Here is a 15,430-nt window from a genome sequence, read left to right on the forward strand (position 1 = left end):
TCCCTGTTCTGCCTAGTGACAGGACAGCGATGTACTACTCCCCGTCATCGGGAGCAGCGATCACTGTCGTGTCACTGGTAGCCCATCCCCCCAGAGTTAGAACACATACCTAGGACACACTTAACCCCTTCATCGCACCCTAGTGGTTAACCTCTTCCCTGCCAGTGTCATTTACACAGTAGTCAGTGCATTTTTATAGCACAGATTGTTGTATAAATGAGAACGGTCCCAAAAATGTGTCAAAAGTGTCCTATGTGTAAAAATCCCCTATTTTGTAGACGCTATAACATTTGCGCAAACCAATCAATATACGCCTATTGCGTTTTTTTTTTTTTTACCAAAAATATGTAGAAAAATACATATCGGCTTAAACTGAGAAAAAACATTTGTTTTTATATTATATTTTGGGGATAATTAAATCGCAAAAAGTAAATAATAATAATAAAAATAAAATCGCAGGGGGGCTGATCAAATACCACCAAAAGGAAGATGTACCGTATTTATCGGCGTATACCGCGCACTTTTTTGCCCTGAAAATCAGGGCAAAATCGTGGGTGCGCGGTATACGCCGATACCCGCTTTCCCGCGCCGAGTTTGAATACTGCGCCGACATATACCGGTATAGTCGGGCAGTCTCGGCTCCTTCCGCGCTCACGTCCTGGACGTACAGGACGTCAGCGCGAGAGTTGCCGAGCCTGCCCGACAATACACGAGTGTACTGCGCTCTGTATATGTCGGCGCAGTATTCAAACTCGGCGCGGGAAACGAGCGGGGAGGACGCCGCAGAAGGACGCCTCACCCGACGAAGAGGACCCCCAAAGACGCAGACGGACGCCGGACCCGACGAGGCCGCCGCACAAGACACCAAAACTGTAAGTACAAAAAAACTTTTTTCCACAGGAATCCGCTGCAACTTTAGGGGTGCGCGCTATACGTAGGAGCGCGCTATACCCCAATAAATACTTGTGGGGTAAAAAAAAAAAAAAAAAAGACCGTCAATTTTGTTTGGGTGCATCGTCGCACGACCGTGCAATTGTCAGTTAAAGCGACGCAGTGTCAAATTGCAAAAAGTGCTCTGGTCGGGAAGGGGGTACATTTTTCCGGGACTGAAGTGGTTAAAGACTAGGCCTTTCTGCATCAGGTAATTAACTCCTTCATATAGACAGTTCTATTGCTCCACTCAGAAACACGATTTTGTAGGGAGAGGATAGCAGTAGAGGATATCCAAAAGGCTAAACAGCAAAGTTATAAAAAAAGAGTGCTTCAGGTGGTGTGAGGGGGGAAATAGGAAGAAAAAAAAAAGTCGGATATAGAATAAAGTCACATTGTCATTAGACACGGTGCTCATTCAAATAAGTTGAAACAAATAAATCAGCAAACACAGTCATATCCCTAGGCTGGAACTAATATTAGCACAAATAGTGGGTCAATATCCTTTATGACAGCTAGAAGAAATCTGAAAACCATGCTAGTAATAAGTACGTTTCAGGCCTCAGATATTCAATGTGGTAGGAGAAATGAAAACCAGGGTATGTAAATTTAAGATGTTGCTCCCTTGCAGATATTTAGGAGGCAGCAGGATGTATTCTTAAAGTGGAACTTAAGTCCAGCTAGATCCAATCAGTCTGGCCATTTTGCAGGTATAGCTATGTAAAACATAAAAAATAAGTGCCTATACTGTTTAACTACTTAAGCACTGGACCTATTTTTCAGTGATTACAATTTTTTTTTTGCTAGAAAATTACTTGGAACCCCCAAAACATTATATATCATTTTCTTTCAGTCACCCTAGAGAATAAAATGGCAATACTTCATGTCACACCGTATTTGCACATCGGTCTTACAAGCGCAATCTTTTTTTTTTTGTAAATACACTTTTTTTTTTATTAAAAAGGTAAATTGAGCCCCGAGGGACCTGGGATGGGAGCAGGCCTCCAAGTTTGTTACGTCGGGCCGCTTGGTGTCCATTGCGGAATTAACCGACATGTCGGGCGACTATCGTCTTCCCTTCTGGAAGGCTGCCCAATTGCACTACTTCTTGTATTCAATCCCAAACCCGCATTTCTTTGCTCGCCTACAGACGAAGTTTGAGGACTACTGCTCGGAGTCCGAACCGGTATCTCAGACGCTCTCTAAAATGTACTCACTTTTAAATTCACCCGCTGAACAACCACGTCTCCTCTGCCTGGAGAAATGGGAAGCCAATCTTGGCTGTTCATTTTCAGAGTCGCAAAAACAACGTATTATCACTTTTGCCACCAAATCCTCCATATGCACTAAAATCCAAGAAACACATTTTTAAATCTAAACTAGATGGTATCTCACACCCACCAGACTACACAGATGCTTCCCGGCGGCGTCAGACCTTTGCTGGCGCTGTGGGGAAGACAAGTGATCCCCATTACATATCTTTTGGTCCTGCCCAAAAACGGCAGAACTTTTGGGATGACATACGCAATATAACGCAAAGGTTTACGGATTACACAATCCCTGCAGACGCATCTTTCTTCCTATTACACCTATCCAAGATCTCAGCCAAAACGTACAAAAAATCACTACAGCGACACCTACTAAATGCCGCTAAGGCGTGTATACCCCTGTACTGCAAACAGCAGTACCCACCAACCTTTGGGTGCTGGCTGAGGAAATAAAAAAAAATGAAAGACTTGATTTTCACGGCACAGCATAACCATGAGAAATATACAGAGACCTGGAGCATTTGGAACATTTTTATTTATTCCGACGAGGGGGTGGCCCTCTTGGGGACATAGTAATGTAGTGCTTTGATGCAGCTTCATCCCTTCGAGCCCTGGCCCTGTCGCGGCCCTTCACCCCCCTTTCTCGAACCTGTTTCCCCCCCACTCCATTCCACTTCAAATAGCCAACGTACAATGACAGTGGGCGGTCCGCAAGTGGTTAAATCCAGTAATACACTGTCTCACCCTGCTCTGCAGTTGCTCTTCATTTTTAGCCACTGCCGAATTTGTAGAGGCTGATCTGCTGACAGCCTTAAAGTGGTTGTAAATACTACACAGTGTAAATGTTTGTTTAAAATGATGCCGCTAAATACCTTCTTTCAGATCGCCTCTGTGCATTCACGTGACCTCTCGTCGCTCTCCTCCCCGATCTAAGAGCTACAGCAGGAGGGGAGCAAGCAGTTTTTCAAATAAATTACCCCATGAGTACAGGTGCATATTGTTCCTATTATTTTCTGTTATTGAAAATTATACATGTCATTGAGCCAGTTGCACCATGTCTGGTTCCCTGGACACAAGTGGTGTAAAATTCGATATTAAAGGTGTGATGTTCTATGTTTAGTTACATTTTATTTAACTTAAGGAAATACTGTATATACAGAAATAACAGTGATCGTTCTGATAGAAATATGTAGGTTTTTTACCTTTTATCTGCAAATTTTCTCTTTATAATAGCAGATTCAAGCTCCGGGCAACATAATTCATAAAAGGAACTCATACTGAAAAAGAAAAAGAATGCATCCAGTAAAATGTTTCAGCACATCATTTTCATAATCTTATCTACAGTATAATACACTTTTTTCACCAGGAAACCCAAATGTGTTAGGGCATGCTTACATGTATGGAAAATGTATTAATGGCCAACATTCTTGCTAGATGCCGTGCACATACTGTAGTGTAAGCAGCAGTTCTTTTCCCCCTTTCTGTACTTTAGTTTCCTGGCAAAGTAATGGCTTCTTTCCAAAAAGCCAACGTTTGGGAGACGTGTTACTGCCATCAATTTAAAAAAAGACTTATTTTTTTTCTTAAAATGGTACTTATTTATAGTAGTAGTTATTACTGCGTGCTGCTACAATTTGCAATTCTAATTCTGTGTTATAATCTGTCACAAAAAAAAAAAAAAAAATATTATATATTATATTATATATATATATATATATATATATATATATATATATATATATATATATATATACATACATATACACACACACACACACACACACACACACACACACAGTGCCTTGCGAAAGTATTCGGCCCCCTTGAACTTTGACCTTTTGCCACATTTCAGGCTTCAAACATAAAGATATAAAACTAATTTTTTTTGAAGAATCAACAAGTGGAACACAATCATGAAGTGGAAGGAAATTGCAAATAAAAAACTGGAAAATTGGGCGTGCAAAATTATTCAGCCCCCTTAAGTTAATGCTTTGTAGCGCCACCTTTTGCTGCGATTACAGCTGTAAGTCGCTTGGGGTATGTCTCTATCAGTTTTGCACATCGAGAGACTGACATTTTTGCCCATTCCTCCTTGCAAAACAGCTGGAACTCAGCGAGGTTGGATGGAGAGCGTTTGTGAACAGCAGTTTTCAGTTCTTTCCACAGATTCTCAATTGGATTCAGGTCTGGACTTTGACTTGGCCATTCTAACACCTGGATATGTTTATTTGTGAACCATTCCATTGTAGATTTTGCTTTATGTTTTGGATCATTGTCTTGTTGGAAGACAAATCTCCATCCCAGTCTCAGGTTTTTTGCAGACTCCATCAGGTTTTCTTCCAGAATGGTCCTGTATTTGGCTCTATCCACCTTCCCATCAATTTTAACCATCTTCCCTGTCCCTGCAGAAGAAAAGCAGGCCCAAACCATGATGCTGCCACCACCATGTTTGACAGTGGGGATGGTGTGTTCAGGGTGATGAGCGGTGTTGCTTTTACGCCAAACATAACGTTTTGCATTGTTGCCAAAAAGTTCGATTTTGGTTTCATCTGACCAGAGCACCTTCTTCCACATGTTTGGTGTGTCTCCCAGGTGGCTTGTGGCAAACTTTAAACGACACTTTTTATGGATATCTTTAAGAAATGGCTTTCTTCTTGCCACTCTTCCATAAAGGCCAGATGTGTGCAGTATACGACTGATTGTTGTCCTATGGACAGAGTCTCCCACCTCAGCTGTAGATCTCTGCAGTTCATCCAGAGTGATCATGGGCCTCTTGGCTGCATCTCTGATCAGTCTTCTCCTTGTATGAGCTTAAAGTTTAGAGGGACGGCCAGGTCTTCGTAGATTTGCAGTGGTCAGATATTCCTTCCATTTCAATATTATCGCTTGCAAAGTGCTCCTTGGGATGTTTAAAGCTTGGGAAATCGTTTTGTATCCAAATCCGGCTTTAAACTTCTCCACAACAGTATCTCGGACCTGCCTGGTGTGTTCCTTGTTCTTCATGATGCTCTCTGCGCTTTAAACTGACCTCTGAGACTATCACAGTGCAGGTGCATTTATACGGAGACTTGATTACACACAGGTGGATTCTATTTATCATCATTAGTCATTTAGGTCAACATTGGATCATTCAGAGATCCTCACTGAACTTCTGGAGAGAGTTTGCTGCACTGAAAGTAAAGGGGCTGAATAATTTTGCACGCCCAATTTTTCATTTTTTTATTTGTTAAAAAAGTTTGAAATATCCAATACATTTTGTTCCACTTCATGATTGTGTCCCACTTGTTGTTGATTCTTCCCAAAAAAAATTACAGTTTTATATCTTTATGTTTGAAGCCTGAAATGTGGCAAAAGGTCGCAAAGTTCAGGGGGGCCGAATACTTTCGCAAAGGCATATATATATATATATATATATATATATATATATATATATATATATATATATATATATATATATATATATATATATATATATATATATATATATATATATATATAAAAATGATGGTTTATTTAAGAGGAGGATACAATGTTCAATGGAGGAGGTGCCGAAATCACCAACTACAAATAATTAGTACTGTTACTGTTAGTACTGTACAACTAATATGCAGTCTTGTACAGAATCAGGCTATTCTAGTAATTTCATCTGATATTCTCTTGCACATTTTACTACAGCTTGACAATCTGACATTGTGTACATTCTTTTTTTGCAATATCCTGATGAAAAAAAAAAAAAAAAGTTATTACTATTAGCACAACATTTTGTAATGTTTTGTGGGTTTGGATGTTAGGCATCTTCCATCAGCTGTGTGAAAGTTATAATTATCAGTAAGGTTAAAAAGGTTTTCTATGCTGAATGTATTTATGAGATTTGCAAATTATTGCGTTCTTTTTATGTAGATTTTACGTTCAAGTTTTCAGGGGTTGTATAGGGTCTTCTAACATATGAAATTTTAATTATGTCAAAGGTAATAATTACAGCATTACTAATGAGCTACACAATAACCACATACAGTTTGGTCTTGCAGGATTGCCCTGTATTTATTATCTCAAGGTTTGTAACTCTAACGCATGAACACTTTTAAACATTAGCAATTTTAACTTTGGTTGGGCTGACTTTATCATAATCTCACGGGAGAACATATTACGAATATCCTTTTCATTTCTAGCTCACTGAGCTCAGAGGAAACAGCCAACTTGATCCACGAGTACTGTCAATCAGAGATAAGCACTATCACAAATGCAAAGCCACTGTCACTACTAAACAGAAGGTTGTAAAAGTGGCTCATAAATGGGTAACGTTATATCCTGTCTGCTACTTGCCCAGTTTGCTGTATCAAGGCATAACCACTAAGAATACTACATCACCAGTGTGTGTGTGTGTGTGTGTGTGTGTGTGTGTGTGTGTGTGTGTGGTGGTTGTGGTTACTGAATCTTTAGTACCATGTGGAGAGTCTGGAGGCCCAGGAGGAAAGAGATACCCCAACGCTAGGTGCCTAAGCTGCAACAGCCATTGACCTCACTAAAGAAAGATGCATTACAACTGCTACACAAGTCTTTCCCCCAATAATCAGCTCTATAAACATGCAGACTTTCAGTGCGTTAGAAATGTATATATTCACATACCTACTCAAGAAATTGTGTTTTTGTAAAGCCTGAGAGGCAGATGGAAAGATTTCGAGGAACGCCCAAATTGTGCTGGATGTGTCACAGAGATAAAAGACTGTATCTTGTAATTTCTGGAACGACAGTAAAGAAATAAGAAATGGAAATCTAGGCAAAATGTAATTGCTTCAGTAAAACAAACATAACTAACTGACCTGCTGTGCCATATCTAGAGGTGATGTAGGTTTATCATCTCCCAGCTTCAGGGGTTCCTTACAATCGTCCTGCTGAAGCCCACAAACATTCATAATGGAACCGAATACCTTTTGAGGATTGTAAAATAAAGAAAATGGATGTCAAATAATTATTTCCTACAACAAACCAAATACTATAACTACGAAGGAATGGTAAACCCAATGCACAATGATTAGCTCAGAATAGCATTAGAAAGTTATTATATTAAGTATACATTTAGAACCTTAGGACAGCAGAGATATGAGAAGATGGATTTCTAAAGGTCTTCTTATCAGTAGAAGCATAACACTGTAGACAACCTCCACTAAAGTGATTGTAAAGGCAGAAGGTTTTATCCTAATGCATTCTATGCATGGGTTGTCTGGTCTGGTTCTGGCAGTTCTGGTATCACCCACATATCTTGATAAGCTGTATTTTAAACCCATTATGGTCTATATGATTTATTGTTTGCTGTGCTTGTCCTTTAAAATTCAATAATGGTCTTTCTCTTCTTAGAAACTATATTAGCTCCTGAAGAAGAGACCTTCGCGAAACATGTAGAGCTTGAAATTTGATATACCATTTTACAGTCATACACGTTTGTTGTGACGCATGTGGACACCTTTGACTTTATTGGAGAATTTTTGAATGTTCACTGTAGCCACATTGCAGTTTTTAATAAAATTGTTTTGATTCCTCTGCTTTTTTTAATGATACTTTGTATTAACTTGTTAATAAAAACATTGTTTACTTTTATGTAATTGGTGCCTAAAAATATTTTTTTTTTCAACTTTTGATCTAAATATTCTATGCATTAAAAGCGGAGGTCCCCCCGAATTTTATTTTATTTTTTTAAAAGCCAGCAGCCACAAATACTGCAGCTGCTGACTTTTAAAAAAAAACAGGCACTTACCTGTCCAGCGCGCCCGCGATGTCAGCAGCCAAGGCCGAGCAATCGCACGTCTCTCGGCTGCCCCCGCCACCATCCTCTGTGAGGGAACCATGAAGTGAAGCGTTGCGGCTTCACTGCCCAGTTCCCTACTACACATGCGTGAGCGGTGTGGCCTGTCCTCACTGGTCCCCGCTCTCGCCTGGGAACAGTGTGTTTCCCAGGAGACAGCAGGGGGAGTGGCGTGACTCCCATGAGTCTATGCCCGGAAGTGGGTGCAAATACCGGTCTTAGACAGGTATCTGCACCCCCCTCCCCCCTGAAAGGTGCCAAATGTGACACCGGAGGGGGGGGGGGGTATTCCGAAAAGCAGAAGCTCAATTTTTGGGTGGAACTCCGCTTTAAGATAAGAAGCCTCATGTATGCAGCAGCTCCCCTAATACTTACCCGAGCCCCATCTCTATCCAGCGATTGTAGACTGTACTTGTTGCGATACTAGGCTATGTGTATAATTGGTGTGGGGATATTGTACTAATTCCTTACCAACCCTTAAATGCATATAGACTAAACAGATTAAGATTGGGTTTGGTCACTCGTTTGTAGTAGCTTCTTCTGACCATGTATATTAAGAGACATCTATACCAAGACATCAACCTTAATTGGTTGTAGAAGATACTTTTTTAATCCCTAGCCCACATAGGATTGCCTTTGCATATGTTTTCTTTTTGCCATGATGGTAATATAACACACCATATGATGCTATTCTTTTTCTGCTGCAGTGATTGTTTCATGCTAGTACCAATCTGTGGTTATCGCATTTAGAATTGACGCTCCTGCAATATTCTTTTTCAATATCAGAATTTCAGAGAGTATTACTTGAGGCTATGTTAGCCCCCATTTGGACATGCATTTTTCCTGTCCAATGATTTGTGAGATACTAGAAGTCAATTTGTGTACTGTATTTCCCATAGCCTGGACTGTTTTTATCCCCTGTGATCACACAGAGCCTCACCTCCATAGAATTGTGGATTGTGGATCACGCAGTGACGTCACCACGCCAAGGAGTAGGGCTCCTGTTATGCCGGCCGGCAATATTTTGTTATACCATTTTTATCTGCTCATATTGTGAGTATATTTTATCCTTTTTTAATTAAAAGTACTGTCTCAGAGTTACGCTATGTGCGTTTTCCTTTTCACATAACATCTAAACGGGGGAGTTGAAAACTTCACGCTTAGGGGACGGAGAACTTCCCACCACAAGGAGTAAAGGCCTAGGCTGGGTTATAGCCATCTGCCTTAATCGTTCGCCTTCTGGTAAGCGGCCTCTCTGTTTGGTGGAGGGTCACTTCATTTATTAGTATCACTGGGGTGGTGTGGACTGCATGAACTACCATTTCCAGGACATCACGCAGAGGGGACGAAGGACCCCCTACTATAAGGAGTAAAGGCCTAGGCTGGGTCATAGCCATTCGCCTTAACCGTTTGCCTTCTGGTAAGCGGCCTCTTTGTTTGGTGGAGGGTCACTTTATGCATAGTTGTCACTAGGTGGTGTGGACTGTAAGGCCGAGTACTCACGACCAAACATGTCCGTTCGAAATGTCCGACGGGCTGTTTCCGGCGTACAAGGCAGTTTTTTCATTTGGCCCGCTGGCTTGTACACACCAGCGGACGATATTTCCCTGCGGACCTGAACGCGTGCACGTAATCCACGTTTGACGTCACTATAAAGGGAAAGGCCAAAGTCAATGGCGACGCCCTCTGTTCCGCTTTTGCTAGTTACGGCTTTGCTCGTGTTAGTGAAGGTTTGGTTAGAGCTGATTCGCGCTTCTCGGTCTCCAGGCTTTAGCAGGTAGTATTTTCTCGTTCAGTGCGTGTGCTTGTGGGTACGTAGTTGGCATTCGGGTACAGGCGTGCAGTTCGTTCTGCTTAGCAGATTCGTACTGTGCGTTCGTATCTGTGTGTCGTGCGTTCTTTGCAGGTCCCGCTGGATTTGATTGTGCTTTCTGTTGGAGTGTGTTCTTGACTGACCAGCCGGCCGGTTTGAAGCCATGATGGAGCAGCAGCGTCAATTTTCGCGAGTTGGTGCTGTTTATGGGATGGCTGCTGGATATGTTCATTATTCCAGTACTTTGGCCAGAAACAGGGGGCGGAGGCGTTTCTGGACCAAGAATTGGTTGCGCCAGCGTGACCAGTTCTCTCATATGCCTCTGCTTAGGGAAATCCAGGAGAATAATCCTAATGACTATAGGAATTTTCTCCGCATGACGGACCCCGTATTCAACAGTCTGCTGGAACTTCTGTCCCCCTATATCACGAGGCAGGACACTGTGATGCGCCAAGCCATCACGGCCGAGCAGAGGCTTATTGCCACGTTGCGGTACCTGGCGACTGGGAGGAGCCTGCAGGACCTCAAGTTCTCAACAGGCATCTCTCCGCAGGCGCTTGGGGTCATCATACCGGACACGTGTGCTGCCATCATTAAAGTTATGCACGAGGAGTATATGAAGGTAAGTTTCCTCATTTTAACCTCACAATGTGTCTTTAATAATGTGGCAAACTAACTTTTTATTTTATTTCCCAGATATGCTTTGTGTTTAACTAACGTTCCCTTTTCTCACTATGCATGTTGATATCAGCTTTTACATGTTCTTTTTATTTTGGCCTACCTGCATATTTTGATCTTACCCAATATTAACCTGTCCAGCATGCTATCTTCGGGCCAACCCCCACCATGCCACTTTTATTTTTATTTTTTGGTTTTCTAAAAACAGTTTAAACACCCCCCACCCCCCCTTCAAAGTGTTTTTGTCCCCATCAGAGGGCTGTGGAGTCTCTTATTAATTAAGTGGGCCTATATATTTGTGCCCCGAAATTCTCCCTTCATAATTTGCAAATGCTATTTTAAAAATGTAAAGTTGCACAAGGATGCTTGTATGATTATGTTTGCAATGTTTATGTGCCAAAGTACTAAATCTCTTTTTTTGTTTGTCCCCACAGCTACCCTCCACACCACAGGAATGGCAGTCTGTGGCTTCCCAATTTGCCGAGCGGTGGGATTTTCCTAACTGCGGTGGAGCAATAGATGGGAAACACGTCCGCATTGTGCCCCCACCCCACTCGGGGTCCTACTATTATAATTACAAGGGTTATCATAGTATTGTGTTGATGGCGGTGGTGTCGGCACAGTATGAGTTTCTATATGTGGACGTGGGGAAGAACGGCCGGATGTCAGATGGGGGAGTGTTCGCACGGACTGATTTCTATGATCGTCTCCAAACTGGTGGTCTGGCATTGCCACCAGATGAAGATAATGTGGAAGGACTTCCGTTTGTGTTCCTAGCGGACGAGGCTTTCGGCCTTGGACCTCACCTAATGCGGCCTTTTCCCCAGAGGACCCTCACCTTAGAGAGGAGTGTGTTCAATTTTCGGTTGTCCAGGGCTCGGAGGGTAGTCGAGAATGCCTTTGGGATCCTCAGCAACCGGTTCCGCCTGTTCCTGACATCGATACATTTGGCGGAATATAAATTGAACACCGTTATATTTGCCTGCTGCATTTTGCACAATTTTCTACGCAGGCACTCCCAGACGTACCTAGCCTCCATGGGCTCTGAGGCAGGACTACCCTCAGAGAACATTCCTGGCCTGGACACTGGTCGCGCTGGCTTGGCCCCCCAATCTGCTCGTGAGGTACGCGACAAATATGTTGAGTACTTCATGGGTCGGGGGGCCATTGCTATGCCAGATCATATTTCTTTCTAATTCGGCCCCCAAAGAAAGGAATATTCTCACAACTAATAAATAATTAGATCATTGGACTTTATACAGTTGTTTGTCATTACTGCTTTTTCTCTATTTTTCTGTCTTCCAGGTTCTCTCCAAAAATTGTGCACTTCTAGTGCCAAATTTACTTACTCAGATGTATTAACTAACCACATTTGCACATTATTCACTCATCTACTAACTGGGTATTCAGTCTAGAAATAAGAAGCCACTCATTTTTCTGCTTTTGATGTCACATTTTTTTTTTTTTATTGTAGTCATTTTTTAACAAGAAATGTGTATTTTTAGGCAGAAAACATTTCCTGCAAATTTTTGACACAAAATATTGGCTTTTAATTATTAATTTTTTTGTCTTTATTGACAGTGATTAGCAATAAGAATGTTCGAAACACAATGTAAGAATAATTTCATTGAAACTATACGCAAGAATTTTTGGGCTTGTCTCCTATATATCTATCTCTAGATATATAATATATATATATATATATATATATATATATATATATATATATATATATATATATATATATATATATATATATATATATATATATACACACACTTCTAAACAGAATTTTTTGAGACTTTGGTTAAAAATTTTAGTTCTTATTTAGTTTGGTTTCCAATAACCCAGACTAATTTATGTAGAAATTTTTTGGGTTATTTTTTATTTTCAAATTTTTTTTTGGGTATTTGTTTCGAAGACATTTATTTACATTTAGAAATTTTTGTGTATTGTTTTTATACAAAACATTTTTTGTCTTTGTATTTGTTTGTGTCTAATTTTTTCAACAAGATTTTAACACAACACAAATTTTTCTATTTTTTTTACAAAAATTAGTTAACTTCTTTCTTTAGGTGAGATTTCTTGTTCGTTTTGTGATCTGAAACTGGAAACATTTACAAACCAAAAAAGATCAACACCAAACAAAAATTTAAAAAAAGAACAGCAGTCAGTCATATGGATGGTGTGCTTTCACACTGGAACACGCCAAAATTTCTAAATGCACACATTCAGTGAAAACTCGCCAAATGTCATTGGTTAAACAGACAAATGGCCACATGTGCTATCTGACATCATGGGTGATCAATGTCTGTGTTTTGTGGGAGCAAACCCTTCCTCTCAACTACTTGAGGATCGAGGAGGGGTTTGTACCCACAAAGCACAGACAATAGATAGTTTGTGATGGCAGATAGCACATATTGGCACACTGTGTGTGCATTTAGAAATTTTGGCGTATTATAAAGTACAACAAGTAAAAAGGGTTTTGTGGGTGGGGGATGGGCTTCTGTGGTTCAGTCTTTGACACGGCCCATCATGTCAATGATATTTTTGTAATTTTGTTCGATGACTAGCATCCTTTGTCGCATGTTCTCCATTTCCGTGCTACACTCTGAAATGACATTTCGCACATTCTGCTCCATGACTAGCATCCTTTCCCGCATAATGTCCATTTCCGTGCTGCACTCCATTAGTTGCTGTACAATTATAGAAGCACTTGCATGTGAAAAATGTGCTACTCCATCTTCATCCCCTAAAAATAAACAAATTGGCATTCAAAATATGTAAATAATTTCCAGCCTATCTGCATATGTTTGGCCCTATTAATATAGGGGTGACACTGACCTGATGGCCTGATAATTTCCACATCCCCAATTTCTTCATCTTCTATCACTCCTCCTTCTTCCACCACCTCCCCATCATCTTCTATCACTCCTCCTTCTTCCACCACCTCCACATCATCTTCGACTCCTCCTTCATCCATCAATCCACCTTCTTTCAATTCGCCAAATTGTTCTTCCGCCACTTGCCCTTCATCTGATATAAATTCTAAGTCCAAAATAACTTCTTCCTCCTCTCTTCCTTCCTCCTTTCTTCCTTCCTCTTCTCCTTCCACATCCTCTTCTCCTTCCACATCCTCTTCTCCTTCCACATCCTCTTCTCCTTCCACATCCTCTTCTCCTTCCACATCCTCTTCTCCTCCTTCCACAGCCTCCTCTCTTCCTTCCACAGCCTCCTCCTGCTCAACATGTGGAGGTGTTTGATTTTCCGGGTGTCTGGCCCTCTCTGCCTCCTCCAATTGCTGGCGTCTTCTTTCCCCTATAAGAAATAATAAAAAACAAAAGGTATACTCATCAGCACACAGATATTGTATATCATAAATCGCACACATTGCATAGACGATACATTTATGATGATTTTTGGTTGTTTATTCTTTCAGCAATCCTCCATTTTTGGCGTAGTTCTAGGCCAAGCTCTGATCCTGCCCCTTTTTTGCAAAGAAGTGACACAAATGGATGTCCCCCCAAAACATTAATTCTCGTCGACCCTCCAAATAAATATAGTTTGATTTTTGAGACACAGGTGCTTTGCATTTCAAGATGTTAAAACATCAGCTTTATTTGCATTTTGGAGAATGAATCTTGTTTGCCTGTCACATGCACTCAATTTAATTTCTGTGATTTTGCTAGTCAACAATGTTTGAAAACCAAGTTTGGGGCCAGTCAGCCATGTCCAGGTGTGTTGTTCCTGGAGTAACGTCACATTTTTGCTAAACAATGTCATATTACGCGTGTTTACTATTTCACAAAATTTGTTTAAGGTTGTTATTTGACATAAACACAATACAGTATCTACACGTGTTCAAAAGTACAAGCAGGCCAAGGAGGCAGATGTGAAAAAATACATGTCATCACATTATTGCAGACATTCCCCCCCCCCTTAAATAATATGGACTTACTTTTACGCAGAATTTTGAGTATCTTCTTCATGTGATGTGGCTCCCTCAATTTTAAATCGGACCAACGCTTCCGTAGTTGCTCCTTTGACCTGGTGACACCAAACATTCTCCTCATTCTCCTTGCCACCTTGTCCATTATGTGTGACTTCCTACGGTTCGGTGTTTTGTAGGGCCCACATTCACCATCATAATCCTTCCTCCTCATGATGTAAACCAACTCCACCATTTCTTCGAACGCCATATTAGTGGCTTTATATCTTTTAGGCCTGGATCGGGACGGTCCTGCCTCTGTCCCTTCACTTGCGCCATGAGAGCTCCGTGCCCGCTCGTGTGACATCGCCATCTTTCCTTCCCACAGAGATTAGGGGCGTGGAAACGAGGAAATGTCCCGTCAGGGGCGGAGATGAGGGCGGGGATTCTTGCATATGCGGAGTGTCGCGAATGCCAACAACGTATTGACGTAGGTTACGCGGAGAATATTCGCGCGATTCCAGAACCTACACAGTTAACGCCATATTTACTTTTTCAATTGATTAGGGGCATGGCAAAGGTGACGAGGGCGGCGTTTCATACATACGCGGAGTGGATAAAAGGCGCTTGACGTGATTACGTAGGTTACGTGTTAATTCAGCGAGCGGAAGAAACGAGGATTGTGAGAGAGGCAGGTAAGAAATTTAAACATGGGATCAGCAGCGGGCTCTAAAATGTAGAGCAATGGGATGGGGGTTTGGTCTGTTGGTTGCACAGTTTTATTAAGCTATTATGTCTCTTGGATACCAGAATGTGATTTTCGTACCCAAATGCTTTTGTAGACATCACAAAATAGAGAGGTCAAAAATGCTGTGACTCATTATCAATTATGTAGGGTGTATTCAGATCAGGCCAAGTATTGTTCTGTGTTGGTTGGACAGAGGTCATTAGGAAGTTTCTTTCATGTAATCAATGCTGAGGGGCAGGATATCTACACATGCAATAGTGCCTTG

General features: G+C 41.2%; 1 protein-coding gene across 1 annotated transcript in view; it reads right to left on the reverse strand.

The window, feature by feature from the left end:
• The window catches only part of ASCC2 (activating signal cointegrator 1 complex subunit 2), a 73,161-nt gene that overhangs the window by 27,921 nt on the left and 29,810 nt on the right, over nt 1-15,430 (reverse strand). Inside the window, exons 6-8 of the mRNA XM_040351962.1 lie at nt 7,019-7,126; nt 6,825-6,937; nt 3,401-3,475 (exon numbers count right to left, since the gene is read on the reverse strand). Coding sequence (XP_040207896.1) covers nt 3,401-3,475; nt 6,825-6,937; nt 7,019-7,126 — 296 coding nt within the window. The remainder of the gene's footprint in view (nt 1-3,400; nt 3,476-6,824; nt 6,938-7,018; nt 7,127-15,430) is intronic.

Source organism: Rana temporaria, chromosome 1 (assembly GCF_905171775.1).
Source record: "Rana temporaria chromosome 1, aRanTem1.1, whole genome shotgun sequence".
In the NCBI taxonomy this organism is placed as follows: Eukaryota; Metazoa; Chordata; class Amphibia; order Anura; family Ranidae; genus Rana; species Rana temporaria.